The sequence below is a fragment of the Nycticebus coucang genome, chromosome 5, assembly GCF_027406575.1.
Source record: "Nycticebus coucang isolate mNycCou1 chromosome 5, mNycCou1.pri, whole genome shotgun sequence".
NCBI classification, from domain to species: domain Eukaryota; kingdom Metazoa; phylum Chordata; class Mammalia; order Primates; family Lorisidae; genus Nycticebus; species Nycticebus coucang.
In genome coordinates, this window is record NC_069784.1 from 28,475,160 (window position 1) to 28,498,204 (window position 23,045).

General features: G+C 35.3%; 1 protein-coding gene across 8 annotated transcripts in view; it reads right to left on the reverse strand.

Annotated features, from left to right (window-relative positions):
• Window positions 1-23,045, reverse strand: part of DPYD (dihydropyrimidine dehydrogenase) — an 883,000-nt gene that overhangs the window by 605,812 nt on the left and 254,143 nt on the right. For 7 of the 8 annotated variants that reach the window (XM_053591597.1, XM_053591598.1, XM_053591599.1 and 4 more), the window contains 2 exons: window positions 19,004-19,085; window positions 10,192-10,279 (listed from right to left, as the gene is read on the reverse strand). In XM_053591597.1, coding sequence (XP_053447572.1) covers window positions 10,192-10,279; window positions 19,004-19,085 — 170 coding nt within the window. The remainder of the gene's footprint in view (window positions 1-10,191; window positions 10,280-19,003; window positions 19,086-23,045) is intronic. The other variant, XR_008380177.1, reaches the window with a different exon arrangement.

Sequence of the window (23,045 nt, forward strand, 5' to 3'; positions counted from 1 at the left end):
ATGTCTAAGAAAAATATTAGAGAATTTTATTTACTGCTACTAACTAAAGGTGGTGCAGGTTAACATGTGTAAACAGGAAATAAGTAACAAGTAAGAAACAAAGTATCCTGTAAAGGTTTGCATTTCCATACTTAGGAAAGATTATTTCTAGAAAGAAATATATAGAATATGTAGAAACACGTCGTTTCCCTAATTTACATCACTCTCTGCCATTTCCTTATCATTTTCATTTCTCTCTTACTAACCCTTTCCTTATATGTAAAGATCTTCCTTATTTTACCAAATTTTACAGAGCAGTAATTCCCAAACAGGCAAGACAAGGATCAGAATTGTGCTTTGTAGTGGGAAAACGGCTATCCAGTTGCACACCTTCTGGATATAATTGAAAATCTTTGTGTTTTGTCCATATGTATGTGATGTAGTCTTGAATTATTTCACATTCAACCTCACTGAATTGGGGTGGAGACTGAGAGCTAGCACTGGAGTGTTCCTGAAGTCTTCTATGACATTATCCATGAGCTCAGTAACTTCTTCTTTGCCATCAACATCCTACCTCTAGAGGACAACCAGACCCATAGAATGAATACCATATTAAAAAATTCATTATGCCTATTAAAGACTCAATGTTGGTATCCCCTTCAAATTTGGGAGGTGATCAGTATCAGAAGACGTCATGAGGCTGAGTCCCCCATGATTGGATTTGTGCCCTTAAAGGAAGAGAAAAAGACTCATGAGCTCTTTCTCCCTCCAGGCACATAAACCAAGGAAAGGCCATGTGAACACACAGGGAGAAAGCAGCCATCTGCAGGCTGGGAAAAGGGCCTTCACCATAACTCACCACACTGGTATCCTGATCTCCAACTTCTAGCCTCCAGAACTATGGTAGAATAAATAAATCTTTGTTGTTTAAGTCACCCAGTCTATGGCATTGGTTAATCAGTATGAGCAAACTAAGATAATCCCCATAGTGTATGTTAAATAATATCCCCACCCAGGTTCAAATGATAATTTTCTATAGTAAAAATACATACAGAGTGTCCATAAAGTTCATGTGCAATTTAAATAGCCAACTATTAAATGGCCAATAATAGTTGGCTATTTAAATTGCACATTAACTCTATGGACACCTTTATATAGTAGCCCTAAGAAGATGTAATTGGCTATTTAATAGTTGGCTATTTAAATAGCATACGAACTTTATGGACACCTTGTATACATGTAGTAGCCCTAAGAAGTTGTTTAATGGTCAGAGGTTTGTCAAGTGGTACATTTAAGGCTAAATGGTAGATTCAAACGGCTACTGTTACCTGTGTAAAGTTAAACTGAGACAATCTGACTTATTCTGAATGCAGTAAACAGCCACTAAAAATATTTGAGAATTGATATTACTAGGAGAAACAAAATGATTTAGGATGACAAAGACAACCATCAGATGGATCGGGATTACTCTTATTGGTATAATCAGCAACATCTTCTGAAAGAAAACTATTTAAGTATCAGTGCAAGCTTGCTGAGACTTTAATCAAATGAGGGAAATTCAAGAGGTCTTTAAAATGGACTTACCTATGTATCTTACAATATGGGCTCAAAGAACTCCAGGTCCATTAATTCAGGTATCTTTGAAGAGGAGCTACAGATTCTCTTTTTTTGTTTTCTTTCTGTCCTTTTAAAGATGAGCAGCCCCTACAGGTTGCTTCTGAAGATTAATATGTGCTTTTCTATAGATACATTAATATGATCAAAGAATGATTGCCCTACATCTATTTTATCTCCTTCTAGTTTTTTTTTTTTAACTCATTAAATGATGATTTAATGAACACTCAGCTGGAATTCTATTTCCTTCATTTCTGAATCTTGGGAGCCTTCTCACAATTATATCCAAATACTTACAAGTGACACTAGATTAAGCAATATTACAAATAGAAAAAAAAAGTGGATTTGGAAAGTATTCAAGACTCATGTTGTGCTTATAACAAAGTCAGGTCTATTATTTTTATGCAATCTACGTGTAATTGTGGACACTGACTAAACAATTTCAGTTTTTATCTGGGGAAAGAAGTAAAAAGTGTGGTCTGAAAACATTGTTGTATTGTTGTCTTATCTTTTAAATAAATAGAAAAGCATACATGATTATGTATAATGTAGAAATTCCTGATTAAGAAGCCAATTAAGAATAACTTTTATAGACAACTCTGGTGCTAAGAAGGCACAAGAGATTTAACTAAAGGCCACACCACAGCAAACTGAATACCACCATCTCTCAGTGGATTTTCTTCATTATAATGATCTCTTCTTCAGCTGTTATAATATTCAGAAATCTTCACACTTAAAAAGTATTCTTTTCTGATGGCAACTGAAAAAAAACCCAATTTGTGTAATATTAAGAAATGTGAGGCTAAAGATAAATATTAATTCTTCCAGAGTATAAGGCCAGTATGTTCAAGAATCTTCAGTGAGATGTTGAGATGCAGACAGCTCCATCAGCTAACGTGTTGGCTACCAGTCATCGCTGAAGTACAGTATAGATTTGTGAATTTTTTCCCATCTTCTCTATAAAACTCATTTCCTGTGGTTCAACTGCATTTTCTCACACTTTTTTTAGTCTTAAATTTTCATATCCATAAAAGAGTGCTAAGAATATCCACCTAAAGGGTCATTGTAAGAGTTAATGGGACAGATCATATTAATGACTGAGCATGGAGTAATATTAGCTATTACTGCTACTACTAGTAATACTTCCACTGCTAAAATCACTACTCACTTACTTCATCAACAGTGTAATAATAACAGTATAGTAATGTCCAATACTTTTCCCTCTAGGTTTGCTCAATGCTATAAAAAATTGCCAACATTTTTAAACTTCCTGTACAATTACTTTGAAAAACAGTCAAGACAGTTGCATTATAAATCAACAATTAAAATACTTATCCGCTTCCCACTATGTGCCAAGTATTTTGCAAGGCAACAAAAATCTATCAATGAAGAAGGCAGATAGAATCTTCAGCATCAGAGAGCTCAACATGTATTTGGAGGAACAACATACAACGAGTTAATTATAAGACAGAGAAAATGTGCTGGTTGACATGCAGATGGGAGCAGAACATAAAGGTGGAGGTGAGGGGAGACCGGAGAAAAAGACTTCATGTATCCAGGTTATAGAGTGAAGGTAGGGATGGATCATTCCAATAAAGGGAAGAGCACCGAGAAGAAAAAAGTCAGTTAAGCCATAAACATAAATAAGAAAATAAAAACAGAGTTCAAGGCCATGTTCTGAATTAAGGTAAAAAACTGAGAAAAGGTAAAACTGAAAACAGTTCAGAATGACTGAAATAAAAGTCTAAAGAGTGAAGTGACTGGAGTTGTAAGCTGAGACCAAATCCTGAAAAGCCTTGAAAGCAATTGTGGAGTCTTTTTCTTTATGCAAAAGGAAACAGGGAGGTATGGGGGGGGGGGGTTAATGAGGAATGACTTTAGATCTCATTTTAGCAAGATCATCATTTCTTTTGTGTAGACAAATAGTGGTTAAAGAGACTAGTTAGGAAGCCACAGCAATTGTCCAGTAGCACCGAGAAAGCAGAGCAGTGATAAAAGAAGTAAATTTAATTGAAATCTTTCAGGTAGAAACAAGTAAAGCATTCAATGAAAAAACAGTGACTATTCATCTCCACAGTATCTTCCTGCAGGGCCTGCTCCATGGGGTCTGCTGTGACTGTCATCATAAATTTCATGGAGGTTTCTCTGTAACACTTTTTCTCTCCTACGTTGAAAAAAAAATTCAAGGAAAAAAAGAATTTTGCAGAAGAATATATAAAGTTTGATCAGTGATCGCAGGTGTCTCTGTGGATGTCCTGCCCTTTACATGTTCATCCCACTTTTGTGGCACCACCATGTTTGTCAGAATATGAGAGGAAAACTCCCAGAAGCTGGACCATCAGAAAGAGGAAAAGAAATGGGGGTTCCTCTGAAGAAAATACTTGGGGTCCAGATCCTCAGGAACCAACAACAGCACTTCTTAAACCTGGCTCTAGAACAGAATCATTTTGAAAACTTCAAAAAAACTATACCTAGGCTCACCCCAGCCCACCAGCAACTCAAATTATACAATGTAGTTGCTCTATTTAAATCTTTTGTGATTTTCTGATACAATTTAATACCAAGTGAAAACCTGACTTCAGATTTATTTTCTATTTTCTAATTCTTAACACAGTTCCTGGAACATTGTAGTCATTCAATATATATTTCACATATCAGCTATTTATTGAGAGGTGTTGGGTGTTCTATGGCGAAAAGGTCATTAATAGCTCAGCATCCTTATTATATAGGAGTGGCTATCAAACTATAACTACTAAGCCACATTTATATTTTTTGAGACAGAGTCTTACTCTGTTGCCCTGAGCACAGTGTCATGATTTCAACACAGCTCATAGCAACCTCAAACTCTTAGGCTCAAGCAATCCTCTTACCTCAGCCTCCCAGGTAGCTGGGACTAAGCCATGTGCCACCATGCCTGGCTAGTTTTTCTGTTTGTTACTTTTTAGTACTGATGGTTTCTCATTTTAGGCTGGTCTCAAACTCCTGAGCTCAAGCCACCCACCCACCTCTTCAGGGTGCATGTGGGAATACTTAAGGGAAGAATCATATCTTAATATGCTTCCATAACTAGTAATAATGATTTTACAAGTTTTAAACCAATATTCAATTACTAGTTGTAAATAGATTAGGAATTAAATTAGAAATATAATTATAGAGGATGGACAAAAGGAAAACAGAAAAAGGAGATAAATGATTCAAGAAGAACCTTAATTTCAGTACAAAACACTGCGTAAGACCTTTCCCTTTAAAATTCTCATTGAATTAACCCCTCCTCCCTCCATAGTGGTGGGGCGGCCTGTTTGCTCCAGGAGAGTGTTTTGGGGGAGCTGGGACTGTAGAATATTTAAATTTAGTTAAACACAGTAAGAATTGATCTAGACCAGATAAGAAGATGAAATATCTCTTCTCTTCTGTCACCTTGGTTTGGGCAGAGGAATCTTTCTGTCTGGACACAAGGTTTTCAGAGTATTAAAAAAAAAAAAATCACTTCTGTGATTTGTGAGTTCGGTCTAATTATGGTATTCCTCTGATGTCCTGCTCTTGGACTGTTTCACTATCCAGACTGTATTAAGATCATAAATAACTTAAAACAATAAAAGTAACAAGTAAATCCATACAATTAATGTAGTTAGTTAAAGAAATAGTTTAGTTTAGAAATGCAAGTGCAGCAAGAACCATGACAGAATTGTTTGCCTTGCCTTCATGAGAATTAAGATTGAAACATTGATTTATGAAATAAATACATAGCTAGCCTGGTATTCAGGGCAGCATACTGGAAGCCTCACAAAGATAGGTGTGCCGTCTCCCAAATCCTCACTGCTTTAAAAACTATTACTTTGACTCTTGCCTATTATTTCCCATTTTCCAACAGCCTCCCACCCCACCAAGTACTGGAAGGGAACCCCTAGTGTGTTGGGGCTGGTAGCGACATGTCTCGGCCTCCCAGGGTGCTAGGATTATAGGCGTAAGCCACCACACCTGGCCTATTAAGCCACATTTTAAAAATGCATCTTATTTTTACTATAGTGTGCGTGTGACAGCACACTCAGTCAAAAAGAAACACACAAACTGAAAAATATTTTTTACAAAATAACACTTAATCCTAACCATGGGCAACACACTTTAGTATTTTCTATTATTAACATTAATATTTTTCCTCATCTTTGTAAAAGAGAAGAAATGATGATTATAATCCATTATATTGGTTTCAATCCCAACCAGAGAAAGCCACCCAATTTTATTTATTTATTTATTTATTTATTTTAGAGCTAGAGTCTCACTTTGTCACCCTTGGTAGAGTGCCATGGCGTCACAGCTCACAGCAACCTCCAGCTCTTGGACTTAGGCGATTCTCTTGCCTCAGCCTCCCAAGTAGCTGGGACTACAGGTACCCACCAAAATGCCCAGCTATTTTTTGTTTCAGTTTGGCAGGGGTCAGGTTCAAATCTGCCACCCTCAGTATATGGGGCCAGCGCCCTACTCTCTGAGCCACAGGTCTGCCCCACCCAATATATTTTTTAAAAGCCTTATAGAGCAGATGTTCTAACTCTACTTCTGAACATTGACAGTAACACTGTACAGGTACTTTCGTTTCAGTAAAAATGCCAACATTTTAGAGTCTTCCAAAATTCCCAGTTATTGCAAGGATAACAGTGCAATCTTGAACAAGACATAGGCTTTATCTCACTATTTAGAGGAAAATAAATCTCTCATGGGTAAAGAGATATGTTAAAACTACAAATGATATACATACAGTGAGATGATTTCCCTAATAGACTCTGTTAGCATTATAGGGAAAAGTATAAAAGTGAGAGACTTTTTACCTGCAATATCACTTCTAATATCAAAAATCAGAAAACAGGCCAGGAAAAACCAGCCTGCCCAAGAGCAAGAACCCATCTCTACTAACAATAGAAAAATTAGCTGGAGCACTACGGCGGCACCTGTACTTCCAGTTATTTGGGAGGCTGAGGCAGGAGGATCACTTGAACCCAGGCATTTGAGGTTGTTGTGAGTTAGGCTGATGCTAGGGCACTCTAACTTTGGCAACAGAATGAGACTCTGTCTAAAAAAAAAAAAAAATCAGGACACATGAGAACACACTTATGTTAATACAAGGGGCTTACTAAACTACTCTCTCTAAGTCAGATTTAATAAAGAACAAAATCTTTTTTCCACACAGCCTAACATACAGTAACACAGCAGCTGTAAATACAAATCTGTACCTATGCCATTTCCCAACAGAAAGAGACAGTGCCCCCCTATTTATCAACGTATGCATGCAGCCTTCATGCACAAAGCCCTAGGGGTGTTTCCCTCGCTACTCAATGCTTTACTGATCTCATGTGTCCAATGCCAGTGACAATGCACACCTACGACAGATATTTATTCCCCTCCTCCTTCCATATACATTATCTCCTTTCTCTAGAATACTAGAAGTTTAATGAAGAATGTGCCCACCCAGGTAAAGCCACATGTCCGAACACCCTTTGCTGTTGGTACGCTTATATGATCAGGTTATAGACAAGGATATGAAAGCAGAAGTGATAACACCAACTTCTGGGTCCTAAACTTAAGAGGAAAGGAGATGTCTTTTCTCTTTCTCATTTCCACAAGCAAAAATGTTAGACATGGTGACCAACCAGAGTCCAAAGATGGAATTTGGGCATTAAAGATAGTTTACAGTGTTACAGGAGAGAAAACTAAACACATATTATACTGTTTAAAATATTAAAAGTCAGTAAACAGGCTGGGCAAGATCAGCCTGACCAAGAGCAAGACCCCATCTCTGCTAACAATAGAAAAATTAGCTGAGCTTTGTGGCAGGCACCTATAGTTTCATCTACTCAGGAGGCTGAGGCAGGAGGATCATTTGAACCAAGGTTTGAGGTTGCCATGACTTAGGCTGATACCACAGCACTCTACCCAGGGAAACAGAGTGAGACTCTGTCTCAAAAAATAAAATAAAATCAGGAAATATGTTTTCTTAAAAGTGCCCAAACCCATATCTTAAACGATATGTAATTTCCATTCTACCATTTAATCCTTCAAACTCAGTGATAAAGGGTAGATAAAATAAGTTCATGCCATTTAATTACAATAAAGAAGCAAGGCAAATGAACAAAAGCACGTTAGGAAGTGAGGCTGTCCAAGTAACAGGCAGTTAATATGGTAAAAGAAAGGTCATAAATTCCCAAATCGACAATCAAGAGTGTCAGACAAACATTTCCTGAGGATAAGCTACTTGTCTTCTGTGGACTGAAGCATTTATTTTTGACATGATAAAATTTTCTTGTGTATATTTCATACAAAATACCAAAATAGAAAATAACTGCATTCCTCACATCACTACACCAAAATGTCAAAGATTCACTTCTCAGCATGAAAATGCACGGCAACATAAATATGAAAGAACTCTACATTTTAAATGCTGCATTCACACCTCAGTGCAGAGTCAAATGGAGACCACTATATTGTGAACAGGTGTAGCATTATCAAATAACATATGTAAGGGGACTTAATGGAATGACCTAAAAGGAAAAAAGGCTGAGGCATTATCCATTCTTTCAGATGGAAAGGGTCCCTTTGGCTGTAACTACTCATAGTGATCAACCTTGTAATTGTTCTCAATTTTTGTAATATTTTCTGCCAATGCAAATAATGTGGAACTATGTCAATGCATTGGTTATTTATTTGTTATTTTTTCAGTACAGAAATTGTCTGTAGATAAATTTCATAGAGAAACGTGTCATTTTATTAGCATAAACTTAAATAATGGAAAACATAGCCTTTAGGTATAACTGTTGAAGGAAAAGCACAATGGTGAATTTCAAATAGTTATTTGATAACATCATCAATATTTCAGACCTAATGCCTGACTAAATTTTCCACTCATTATTGACCAACATTTGTGTGTTGTGAAAAACAGAAACATACTGGTAATACACACACACACAGACACACACATATATATGTATATATACACACACATATATATGTATATATATTTTGAGACAGAGTCTCACTATGTCACACTTGGTAGAGTGCTATGGCATTATAGCTCACAGAAACCTCTCAACTCTTATGATTCTCTTGCCTCAGCCTCCCGAGTAGCTGGGACTATAGGCTCCTGCCACAATACCCAGCTATTTTTTGGTTGAGGTTGTCATTGTTGTTTAGCAGGCCCAGGCAGGGCTTGAACCTGCCAGCTTCCATGTATGTGGCTGGTGCCCTACTCACTGAGCTATGGGTGCCAAGCTTGGTAAATATTTTATATTAGTAGAATATACTTTACAGACACCTTCCCTATTACTTTACATTAAATTCTGAATGCAAATGTAATGTTGAAATGAAAATTCAAGTCAGGCAAAGCACTTCTAAAAATTGAGGAAAATATCATACCTTTTTTTTCTACACTTGATGTACATAATGATTATCATATTTAAATGAAGATAACGTAAAAAAGTATTGATAACAATGGCACTCTTGAGTTTCTGAAAGGAAGGATGTTCAATATGAACATTTAGGAGCTAGAAGACAAGTGGAAATTTATTTTCCTTTCCATAATTTTTCATGTAAATAAACAGGGTAACAGAGATGTTCTTCAATTTTGTAGCAATTACATGGTAAGATAATAAATGCACATCATTCTAATAAGGTTTTAGTAGGCAAAGAAACATTATCGAGGACTTCATTCTATAAATGCAATGGAAAAGGAAAGCCCCCAAATAAATATTACTCAGTGTGTGATCACTTAAACAGATGATAAAAGATTTTGTTTTTAAAACAATTCTATTTAGATGTTCATATTCAAAGAGTATGAACTTCAGAGGAGAAAAACAAGGTAAAAAACACGAGGATGGACTCATTAAAAATGAGTAACAATTTAACATAATCTGTATGTCATAACTGTCCACAGTACATCATCATACGAGAGAATGGATCCAACATGCATGAGGCAAAGACCAAGTTAAATCCACTTTTTCTTCTTTTTGGTCTTTTCAGTAAACAATAAGTAGAAAGGAAAAAAATGGTTAGAAAATTCGCCCTCCATAAGATAAATGCAAAATAATATGGAAAAAACGCTATGATGAATTGCCTTAGCAGCTATATATTGTACACAAGACTTTCAGAGCTATGATGGAACATCTTCAAAATTCAACCAAATGAGAAAAGTTTTTAGTAAATTTTGAAAAATGAAGAGAAATAAAAGGAGCAAATTCAGAATGTGCTAAAACAATTATCAATTTAGTTAACTGTTTTACCGTACAAAGAAAGTTGGGTTATCTAGACAGATTCCGAACTTCCGCAGCAGAACTTGAAAACACAGTGATACTTAGAGATGTTCACTGGTAACGATGGTGTGGTGAGAGGATGGGAGAAGAAAGGACTCGCCTGCCCAAGTTTATTCACAATGAAGGCAAAGCATCAAAACTAGTGATAAAATCAAAATTTAGTCATTTGGTCAATCTTTTTTTGTCTCTATTAACAAATGCAACTTCCATCACAAAAATATCTAAAGTCAGTCATTCTTCTGGATATTGCCAGGAAATGAAAAAATATACAACAAATAAAAACATTTAAAAGTTAGCTTCTCACCTATTCCAATGAAAGCAGCTTTGTAGCCTTTGTCTTTCAAAGTGCTGAGTGTCATTTCATTCACTGAAAGGCTTTTACCGCAAATTATCTATAAGAAACAACATTTGGAATAATGACATTTTTGCCTTTTGGTTAATTAAAACCCTAATATTAAACACCAAAACAATGGTAAGTCAGTCAAAAAATGTATCTATCTATAAGATTCCCCGTATCATATGTGGAAATATTTTTGTCTTTTAGTGTATAGGGTTACATATACACAATAGTATATAAATAGAATACGAACTTATTTTATCAAGGGCTAAAAGCAGAAGAAGAGCTAGTGTAATTAAAATCAAGTCAGTAAACTTTCAGAGCTTGTTAATATGTTCAAAGCTCTACACAGGATACTTTAAATAATAAAATGATAAATGAGACACAGTTCCTGAATAAATGTATCATCATTAGGGGCAGAATATATTCATAAATAAATATAAAACAGAGCGTGATCACCATGTGTGTATGGGTGTTCTGATTAGAAAGAGATTCATTCTAGCTATGGTCATAAAGACGTGAATGGTGTGAATGCAGAGAGGAAGCAGGATTTCAACAGGGCCTTTGAGAAAAACAGATAAGATTTTGACCATTGTTGAGGGAAGATTAACAAAGTCAAAAGGCAGAGTGTAGTCACAATATTTTATTCAGTTCCCAAACACAAGTCAGTTTTCAGAGCTGAAACATTCTGACCTGCTGTGTACCCAGTTGGCTGTGTGTCCAGGAGAAAGAAGCTGCAACATTCTACCAGCTATGTAGCAACACCCGACTCCCTACCCCAAAGGGAACTATGGTCATTCATCCAGCGAACTAGGCACTGGGAAAAGGGGAATTATCACCCCTGCCAAGGACGTCTGAGCACAGGTTCTTCATCAACATTGAGAAACAGGAGTGAGGACTTACTGAGCAAGGTAAAAAATGAATCCTGACCAAGGTTTGGTTTACTGAGGGCCCACCGAGACCATGACCATTATTCCAGCTGGCTCCAAGTGCATAACTAACATTTTTACCCTTGTGAGCTGAAGTAATCGGGTCTCTGTCTGGGAAGTGCTAATAGTAGCTATACTAGTTGGTAAAGTCACATGAATACATCTGAAAATCCAGCCAAGAGAGTAAATCAAACACAATATCATATCCCGGTTGCTGGTGAGATGTCATGCCTTCATTTAATTCACCAGATGATTTCTCGAGGATGAATGTAAACTACTGAAGACTTAAATAAAGAGTAACCCTGATTGCATTTTCTGCGACAGATGTGATATTATTGCCAGAGCAAATTTATAAGGCCATGGGAACACTGCATGTGGCCCTTGATTTAACAAATGCATACTTTTCCCACTCCAGTTAGAAAAAGAGATCAGAAACAGTTCAGATCCACGAACTGCAGATAAGAAGACTCATTTACAGTTTTGCCTCAGGGATATGTCAACATTCTTCAGTAATAATATATGCAATCTTTAGAGATCTGGACATCTCACGGAACGTCACAGTGATTCATTCCTCTGATGACATCACTCAGATCAGACAGCATGAGCAAGAGGTGCTGAGTGCCTGAGACTTTGTTAAGACACCTGCACTCCAGAGAGTGAAAGATGAACTTATGACTAGACATGAGTGAAATTTAGAGAATCAGTTGTCAGGGATGTGCCATTATATCCTCTTGAGAACAAAAGACAAATAAATGCATCTCATATTACCTTCCATAAAAAAGAAAGCACAATGCCTAGCAGGTTTGTGTGCTGAAGGCAATTTGTTCCTAAAAACAGAAGTTGCTGAGCTGAGTCATTGAAGAAGAACAACTTACGTGCATGGAACGCAGAGTATTTAACTATATAGAGTACTTAACTAAATCCAGGACTTTCTTCTAAGGACGGCATATACTGACTCATTTAATGCTCAGAACAGCCCCCAGAAGTGTTAACAATATCCTTATTTTACAGATGATACCAAAGGACAAGAGAGCTTAAATACCTTTTACTAAAAATCACATAATGGTTTAATTTCAAAGCTAGCATGTATGACAGCTCTGCTCTTATGTCTCTTGAGGTTACAGGAGAATGAAGGGCAGAGCTGGCACCATCTTCAAAGGCAAAGAACAGCATGTTGCATGGGGAGACCCACCAGAAAAGTGTGTTTCTGGAGTATAAAGTGCAACTAGAAAGGGAATGAAAAAGAAGGAGAGAAGATGACTGAGACAAGATTGTAGAGGGCCATTTTCTTTGTCTTCCTAAAATACTAATTCTATTTTTATATTGGCAGATATGGTGGCTTTTTGAAAGTTTGTAATAAAGGGACATGGTAGATAAATAACTAATATTCAGAACTCTGGAACATAACAAATACCTTAGAATAAACTGGAACATTCACTGAACATATGTTAGTAAAATATTTCATAGTAAGTATCTAATAATGATTATTACTATTAGAATTAGAATCTATTAAATTATCTGATATAGAGGCTTCAGAATTTTAATTTATTGTAACTTTGAAAGAGTGGATCTTTTATTTAAAAAGAAAAATGAATAATTTCACAACTTATTGTATGAACTAAATAACCTTCCTACCATTATACACATCAAAGATTCAACATGGAAGAAAATAACAGGTCTAAACATTATAATAAAATATTAGCAAATTGAATGAGAATGGGATTGCCAAAGTTCAGCAGTGGAATGTCTGGCCAAATGGTTAATTAGTGGATGTGATCTGCAAAATTCTTAATCTTAGGATTCGTTCACTGCCTCAGTAAGAAGATTCAGGAAAGACTTCCCATATTTTCTTGCTTTCTTAGGTGATGTATGGGGAGTGGAGACAACAGACATTAACAGAAATTTAGTTTAATAGTGACTTTCTGTGATTTAGCCACAGGGAATGAAGACATCCCAATTCTTCCACCATAATAAGTGATCATGCCTTTCAGCTTATAGCACGTATGAGAGATGCACAGACAAGTTGTATTTCTACAGGCTAATTCTATCTTCGTAGGCACTAATATTCAATTGAGGAATGAAACAAGCTGTACTTTCGTTTTGTATATGGAAATCTGGAAAGACAAGTATCTTGGCTTTTGGTGCTAATATCCTGGACTGAGACCAACAAGACATTACTTTACAAAGTAACGACATTACAATGAACAGACATTGTGAGAAAGACAGAGGCTAACCCTTACCAGGCAGTAGTGGAAATGTGTGCAGAGCTGTTATTAACAATACTCAAAGCGTGACAGGCCCCAGGACTCCTCCCCAGGTATCATAGGGAATCTATGCAAATCAGGACTCCTCCCCCAGGTATCATAGGGAATCTATGCAAAACCTATCTTTGCAAATCTTGCAAATCTATGCAAAAGTTGAACATTTCCCATGCAGTAAATAATCGACTCTCAGTCAGAAAGAATGAAGAGGAAGACTCTTTGACCAAAAAGAGGTCTAACTTGGCTGACAGTATACTTTGGGAAATGCAGGTGAGACGTGTAAAACTTACGTAAAACTAGAATTACAAGACAATTACAAACACGTGGCTAATATTGTCTGAACATTATTTGATAAATAGATATGATGCTAGAAAAATCACATGGGGGGAATTTTGTATTTTTCTTTCTCTATTCTCTGTACTTTTATGTATGTAATATTTTCCATCTTGATTTTCTCAGATACAAATTGTAGTATAGATTCTGCCTTCCACTAATGGCTTTCGAGACATGTAATTAGATACTTCCTAGCTAAATTCAGAATAAAAATTCACTCCACTTCAAGTTCAGTGTAATAGTTAATATTTTAGTCCAACGGAAGTCCTGACTATCATGTCATATACCCTAAGCCAAAGTTCCATGTATGTGGAATACATACTTCTGAATTTGATGAAAACTGTTTTTTATAATCTATAATATATATTAATATTTGTAATAATACTTATTATGTGGAGTACAGGTTGTCAGCTTGTTTGGAGTGCAACTCTTTCTTCAAATAAAATACATGATACCAATTATTTTATATTACAGATAACAATGTTGTGATATTACAATCTTCTAATAGAAAATTTGATTAAATGTACCAAATACTTCTAGAAAGTCTAAGACAGAAAACAATATTAAATATTTCTCAAATGATATTTAGCTTATTTAGACAAAATTTTTTTTTTTTTTTTTTTTGCAGTCTTTGGCTGGGGTGGGTTTGAACCCGCCACCTCCGGCATATGAGGCCGGTGCCCTACTCCTTTGAGCCACAGGCGCCGCACTAGACAAAAATATTTTATTACCACAAAATGTTGCTCTACTTCTAGTAAAGATATAACATGATTTTATATTCATGTTCCAACACTATACTCCAGCAGTAAAAATTATTGCTTCGAATAACCAGAGTGAAAACCAGGATGTTAGAAGAGGCTATCAAAAGTGATCTCTACTGGAAATTTTGTCTCAAATTAGAAAGTATTAGAAATTTATAGAAATTACAAATTAACTTTAATCACAATAGAAATTTATCAAAATATTCTGGGAAATAATAAGGAGTTATAATCCAAGATCTTTATGTATATTTTATACTTTTAACTTTGGAAAATTAGAAGTATCATAAAAACTATGAAACAAAAATGTTCATTTCTATCTAAATTCTGAATTGCATTAACAAAGAAAAAGAATTTAATCTAAATGATTAGTAACATCGAAACACATGTCACAGGAGAAAGTTTATTAAGGTATACTTTGGGTTAAAAATCATTTGTAAGGGTCTACACTAGAATTGTTACTATATAATTAAGAGCATTTATAAAAATAGGACAGGAGGCTAGTTCTAAAGAATAAGTGGTTTTGTTACACTAAAACTGATCCTATAATGTAAAACCATTGAAATTATACTTCATCCATTAAAAATTACATATCCTGCTTAGTAAAAAAAAGGAAAATTGAATTCTATCACAAGAAATGCAGAAGCAAATAAAAATACCTTACAAAACTGTTATCTAAAAAAAAATGTAAAATTACTCAAATAAAATAACAGTAATAAAACAATGAAAATACACGGATGGGGCGGCGCCTGTGGCTCAGTGAGTAGGGCGCCAGCCCCATATGCTGAGGGTGGCGGGTTCAAACCCAGCCCCGGCCAAACTGCAACAAAAAATAGCCGGGCGTTGTGGTGGGCGCCTGTAGTCCCAGCTGCTGGGGAGGCTGAGGCAAGAGAATCGCTGAAGCCCAAGAGCTAGAGGTCGCTGTGAGCCGTGTGACGCCACGGCACTCTACCCGAGGGCGGTACAGTGAGACTGTCTCTACAAAAAAAAGAAAATACACGGATGGTGACAAAAGTTTATTCCAAGAGAAATTGTTAACTTTAAATATTTTAATTGGCTTGGTGCCCATAGCTAAGTGGTCAGGGCGCTGGCCACATACACTGAGGCAGGCCCGTTCGAACTGGCCCAAGCCTGCTAAGTAACGTGACAACTGCAACAACAACAAAATAGCCAGGTGTTGTGGTGGGCACCTGTAGTTCCAGCTACTTGGGAGGCTGAGGCAAAAGAATTGCTTAAGCCCAAGAGTTTGAGGTTGCTGTGAGCTGTGATGGCACAGCACTCTATTGAGTGTTACACAGTGAGACTCTGTCTCAAAAAATAAATAAATAAAAAATAAAAATAAATAAATATTTTAATGATTTAACCTATTACATTGAACATTAGTAGGTTTGTTTTTTTGAGAGTTAAAAAGTTAGCAAATAAAGATAGGAAGGGGAAGAATTAATAAAAATATAATTGGCAATTAAAGAATAAGAAAATATAAGACATTGAGAGCTTTTCTTTTTTTTTTTTTTTGCAGTTTTTGGCCAGGGCTGGGTTTGAATCCGCCACCTCCAGCATATGGGGCTGGTGTCCTACTACTTTAAGCCACAGGAGCCACCCTAGAGAGCTTTTCTTTTAAAGAACATGTTGCCTAGAGAAACCACTAGTTAGTCTTATAAAGAAAAAATTGTTGAGAAAATACAAAGAGTGTTCAGAGATGAGAAAGCAAATATAATTAAAGCACAGATGAGACATTTTTGGTACACAATGGTTTACATTATGTCTGATAAATTCTAAAATCTCAATAGACCAGAAAATTAGTCTAGGAAAATATATATTCAAAAAAATCGATGTGAAAATAAAGTAGGTGTAAAAAATTAATAACTATGGAAGATTGAAAAATAAACGGTCAAAGTTCTACCTTTTATAAAAGGAATTTAAGGTCAATTGGATAAAATACTCAAATGTAGTTTAAAAAAATACACAAGAAAATATTCTTACCAAAGTAATAAAATGCTTGAAAGTTTATAATTTTATAAGGCTAACATAACTCTATCATAAAAATTTTACAGTGACAACAAACAAAAATAAAGCAAATTGAACCAAAATTAGGCATTGCAGATTTAAAACTCTGCAAGCATAACAACAATATTTGAATATTCCCCATTTCAGTTTTAATATTCATTGCATACATATGTGAATACAAAGGAAAATTTAAATAAAATTAACAAAACAAATCTTATGCTACAGAAATTCAAAGATTAACATAATTCAACATACAAACTGAACATGTTTTTAAAAAGGCAATTAAAATTTAATACCTATTCTTTGTTAACTTTTAACAAAATGAATAAAATTTTGGTAATCTAAGTCAGGAAAGTTACTTAGTATGATTTAAAATGTTATGTTAGAGACAAGAAAACGATTGTATACATTAGCCCTCTTTTTAACATAATAGCCATTGAAATAGCCGATCAAAACTATATAATGAATAAATAACGTAAAATTCCCATTATTTTCTTGTGGCATAATATTTGACTTGAAAAATACATCTTAGAACTAAAACAAGACTTAATCGACTATTAGATACAAAATAAATTGGAATTATTCAAAAGGAAATTTAGCTAAAAAATAGAAGTGGGGATGATGAATTGAACTCACTTATAGATGTGATTAGTTTATGTGACTTGGATGATCGATATGCTTATTAAACTACTAAAAATGCATGACTAGATTTCAAAGAAGGATTGTTCTAGAGGGTTCTAGTCTTCGGCACAACACTTGGCAAAAGGAAATTATAAATTTGTTGAATAAATGAAACAAAGCAACCAGAAAGAAAAAGAAAGTCAAAGTATTAATAAGACAAGGATGGACCAGGAAAGTCACATATAAAAACACCCATAGGTAAGCATTTATGTATGATTCAGATGCTGCACCAGGAGTCAAACACTACAAACTCTGAAATAAGTTCATTTTTTTACCAGGAGATTATTGCTGACTATAAAATACATAATGTTAATTGAGAGGGACAAACAGAAAGAAGTTATCAAGATAGATCTAAGTGATGAGGAAAAGGAGATGACAAGTGTAGACCACTCTTACAGCTAAAGTGATGGGTCAAAAGCTGCACACCCCAAAAGTTAAAAACGAATCTCATTGCCATGTTTCCTCAGAAATATGTATGCAATTTCTTGTTTACAAAGCAAGTCTGCATATTTTATCTCCTTTGCATTAAAATATCTGGGACACAACCAAGATAGTGTTATCAACATATTCTTTAACTGAAGTTTTAATTTTTTCTCAATAACGTAATAACTTTATAGGGCTTAAAATTCAAATACAGAAAATGGTGATGAATTCTTTTCACATCTTCCCAAAAGCAACCTGTACTATCAGATTATTATATCTTTCCAAAGATGCTCTATGCATATATATATGGCTATGTTCACATTTTACACAAATGCCAGCACCAGACATTTCGTTTTAATAGATATTGACCAAGATTAAGAACATTAATGACTTTACCAAGTCTGTCTGACTGCCAAGTTAGAAAGTGTGATGACTGCAGCTAAAGTGCATATTTCCTGGCATCAGAACATTGTCTAACATCAGATTTTTTGTTTAGTAATTATGTGTAAAGGTTTCATCACCTAGCCACTGTCCAATAAAATGTAATTAAAAGTAAAAAATATATATATTATTTTGAGTGTTTCCTTTTTATTGATTAATTTTAGGTTATTGGTAAATCTAAGAGCCATGAGTAGTTTGTTAATCACTTTTCATATGCTTACAAAACATATAATATAGAATATTACTAATCTATTGTGTTATAACTTATGCAAATTAACATTTCTGAAACAGGAATAGTGATATATTCAAGAGAAGAGCTAGAAGGCAATACTCTTCATTAATAGAAAATAATAGGAATTTCTAAACCTGTATTTTGAAAGTACAATGTGTCAACTTTTCTACCATCTTTAAAAGAACAACAATACTTATTTCACAAAGCAATGAAGATTACACAGCTGTTGGCTTCTATCCCACTGATTTACTGCTTACGTTTTGAGGAAGGATTATCACATTAGCACTACTGACATGAAGTATATCAGAAATAAAATAAACCTCCGTAGAAATTATGTTCCAAATTGTAAAATACTAATGTTTCAGAGTGCACACAACTTGCATGAAATAAACGTGATTAAAGAAACCAAATCCTCCTATTAGCTGCACTGAACCCCTAAAGCAATTTAGGAATTTGTTTCTTACAGACAATTAATCACATGCAGGCGTGCCAGATGAGAACTATTGATTGCCCTTTTCCAGGCTAGTGGTATTCAGACAGTAGACAGACAAATGCCGTAAGCAAGGGGAAGCATCTTTCTGCTTCTGCCTAGTGTAGCTTTTAATTGTTCTTTCCTAAGATGTGTGACATTTGCTGTTAATCTTTAGTGCAGAGATTACTCCTTTCTTTCAGAGCAACACACATACAAGTATATGGGTGTCGCTATCTATTTACCTTTACCCCAAGGTCCTTCATAAGCTCAATCTCAAAATTCACCACCTCATATGGCAGCCGGAACTGAGGAATTTCAGAAGTACTAAAAAAAAAAAAAAAAAAAAAAGAGGAAGAAGAACAAGCATTAGTGGGAAAAATTATCAATCCTAAAAAAAAAAAAAAAAAAAAAAATGACTTCACTGACTAGTATAAAAGAAATAAATACCTCTTCTGAAGGTATTTGTATATCACATATTGTGAGCATAAGGATATCCAAATTTTTAATGGCATGGTACAATATTACATAGACTAAAGTTACAAAAGAAACTGATAAAAAATGAATTATAAACAATTAAAAATGTATATAATTTTGGCTCAAAGCAATTTCAAAACCTTTAAGTTCAATAAAGTATTTAGCTGATTCATTTAATAATAATTCTACGAATTTATAATATAAAATGAATTAAAGCTAAAAATAAGCTAAAGGTATAGAGTTTAATATACATGTGTACATCTATATACCCATGTATACATATATATAATAAATAAACCTCTAGCTTGCTGAAATTCAAATGTGTGACTTTGTATTATTATGCTGTTCAGAATCTTATGAAATGAGTTCCATGTGTTCTAGAGAACATTTTAATAGTAGACCAGTCTCCTTTTATGAATAAAGTTTCCCAAAAGGATATAATTCTTATTAGGTAATCCTATTTGATATTAATCCTCAGTGTCTGTGTTAAAAAAAAAAAATCATCAGTATTACTATTTTAGTAATATGAGTTTAGAGTATTAAAGGTAATTTATGAACACTTATTAATGTTTTACAGCAATAAAAAGGCTATATGTATCCCTGAATTTATAGCACTTCATTCATTCATGTACTCATCCGTTTACCCTTTTAAAGTTAATAGTGCCAGACAGAAGGTTTACAAAGTGCCAGGCATAGCATTAGCTACAGGAATTTGGTGGTGAATTTTACCAAATTACCGTTTTTAATAAGCTCTCTTTTCTACTGGGAAAATACACATAAATTACAATATAATGTGGTTCTACATGCAACGAAAGAGATATCCAGGTATAACAAAGATTATTTTGTAAAACAAATAGTTGTTGAAAATAAACTTTCTGGATCATCCATTATAAATTTTCAAAATGCCTATGCAAGTTTTTCATTCCTTGGTACTTAAGAACTTGGTTATTTAATTAATTCACATATATCACATAATCATCAAGGTGCATGCTTAATGCTATCGAAAATGTAAAGTATTAAACTCGTATGCAATCAAGGCCTCACTGAGAGAGTTTTTTATCTCGTTAGAAATGTAATAATGAATTTGAGCCTAGGTCAGAAAGAAGCGTCTCTTAATCTGACCTGAGAACTCCAGCCACATTACCTCCAGGGCCCTCAGGATGCCCTATGCACCACAGAAGGCTTTGCCTTCACAGGTTAAGCAGAACAATTGTCAACAATTATAAATTGTATATGGACACAAATAGACACTCAGCCGTGACAGGCAATGGGCTCTGGGGGAGATGAAATATGAAGTAAAATTGGGGCCTGATGATATCCTCAAAGGGCTGGACAGGAAAGCAAACCCACTAGGCTGTAAATAAAAGATTTCCACCTAAATAAAACAGCTACAAGAAGGTGAGAACCTTAAAAATATCCGAACACACAGTGAGGCTGTACACCTTCCTATGACTCAGTTCTCGGGAATTTTTATGGAATCTAAGTGGAAGCATGTGGAATAAAAGAAAAACAAATGATGCTAACTGAAGGGCAATGTGTACTGCTTTAAGAAATAAATGATAAAAGACCACGTGATAAAAAGCAGGAACAACTTTTCTCTTGGCCAGAGAAAAAGAAAAAAGGACATGCCCAACCCTGAAGGAGAAGAAAACCTGCATGGCGCCCAGCTGTGTTATTGTGTGCACTGAAGGGGGCACTGCAGCGAGCGGAATGCCTGGCCTCTGAGAGCCCCACGCAGCCCTGAGGCCACTGCTGCCAACACTTAATGTTGGTTAGATTTGGTCAAAATCAAGCAAGTACGAGGCAGGAAGGTGATCACTGATTGTCAGAAATGTGACATGTACGTCACTAACAGATGAGGTCAGCGCACAGAGTACAATGTGACACACGTAAAATATCAAGTGTGAACAAGAGCGGAGGAGATAAGCAGGCAAGAGAGACGTCTGAAGGCTTTCCAGACCATCCATATGTGAGGACTCCCACACTTTTCTCTTCAAATCTAAATTCCATACATTTATATACACTCGGGTGTCTAAAAGGTATCTCATAGTTATCATGACTAAACTAAACATTGGTTTCCCCACCCCAACTCTGGTCCTTAAAAAACTCCATTTCCTGAGTTGCTCAAGTCTCAAAATCCATCATCACACTCTATTCTCTTTCCAGCACCATCCTAAGCCCAAATGCAGGCAATAAAAGGATACACTGTTTTTAGAAAATTTTAAAACAATTTTAAAACTTATAAAAATGAACCTGTTGGATGTAGCTAGTACTTCTAGCTAGCATGAGCTAGTAGTTCTTTTTTTATTAAATCATAGCTATTTACATTAGTGTAATCTATGGGGTACAATGTGCCGGTTTTATATACCATTTGAAATATTTTTATCAAACAGGTTAACATAGCCTTCATGGCATTTTCTTAGTTATTGTGTTAAGACATTTATATTCTACACTTAGTAAATTTAACACGTACCCTTGTAAAATGCACCGTAGGTGTGAGCTAGTAGTTCTAAACAATGTCAGTAATATGTTAAATAATGTTCTCTGCCAAAAGGTGGGCGGCGGAGGGATCTCTTGTGGGTCTAAATTCGAAATATTTGCTACAATATCTATAGAATTTTAGTAATACGTATGTAAGCTTTTAAAGGATCCCATTTTTCTTTCCCATTCTTTAATAGATATTGTGTTCTACAGGGAAATTAATTTGGAGAACTCCAGTTAAAAGTGACTATTGGGAGCCAGGCATGGTGGCTCGCACCTATAATCCTAGCAATCTGGGAGGCCGAGGTGGATGGATTGCCAGAGCTCGCAGGTTCGAGACCAGCCTGAGCAGAGAGAGACCCAGTCTTTAAAAAATAGCTGGGTGGGGCAGCACCTGTGACTCATTGGGTAGGGCACTGGCCCCATATGCCGAGGGTGGCAGGTGCAAACACAGCCCCAGACGAACTACAACAACAACAACAACAAAAAATAGCCGGGTATTGTGGTGGGCACCTGTAGTCCCAGCTACTCAGGAGGCTGAGTCAAAAGAATCACCTAAGCCCAGGAACTGGAGGTTTCTGTGAGCTGTATGATGCCATGGCACTCTACCGAGGGCAATAAAGTGAGATTCTCTCCCTACAAATAATAATAATAATAATGAAGCTGGGCATTGTGATGGCTGCCTATAGTCCCAGCTCTTCAGGAGGCTGAGGCAAGAGAATTGCTAGAGCCCAAGAGTTTGAGGTTGCTGTGAGCTATGACGCCATGACACTCTACCAAGGGTGACAAAGTGAGACTCTGTCTCAAAAAGAAAAAAATAAAGTGTCTATCAGCACATCTGATCCAGCTATAAGCATTTCTTTCCCCATCTCTACATAGAGAGCATAGGAATCCACTCCTCTTATAGTCTGCATTTCAATATATGACAGTTTATTCATAATTTTTTAAATGATAGCAAACAAAACAGTATGAATTACTCCAATTCTGTCATATATGTGACCTCATGAAGTTTTTGTTTAAAAGTTAAAATAGTTAACAGTGTGAACTATATTCTTAATATTGGAATATTTTGTTAATTTCTTATTTTATAGGCATGAATTATAATTATCATCACCATTTATTTCATTACTCTCATTGAAAGCCATTTTACTGCATAGACTAGGGGATAAATGTTAAAAAAAATCCACTTGATTCATCTAATACCCTAGGCAAACCCCTAAACTGATGTATTTTAAAATTTCCCTGCTAGCATTTATTATCACCTGGCATATTTTATTTTTAATTTATTATTCAATTATTGTCAGTCTGCCTACCAAAGATGATAATCCC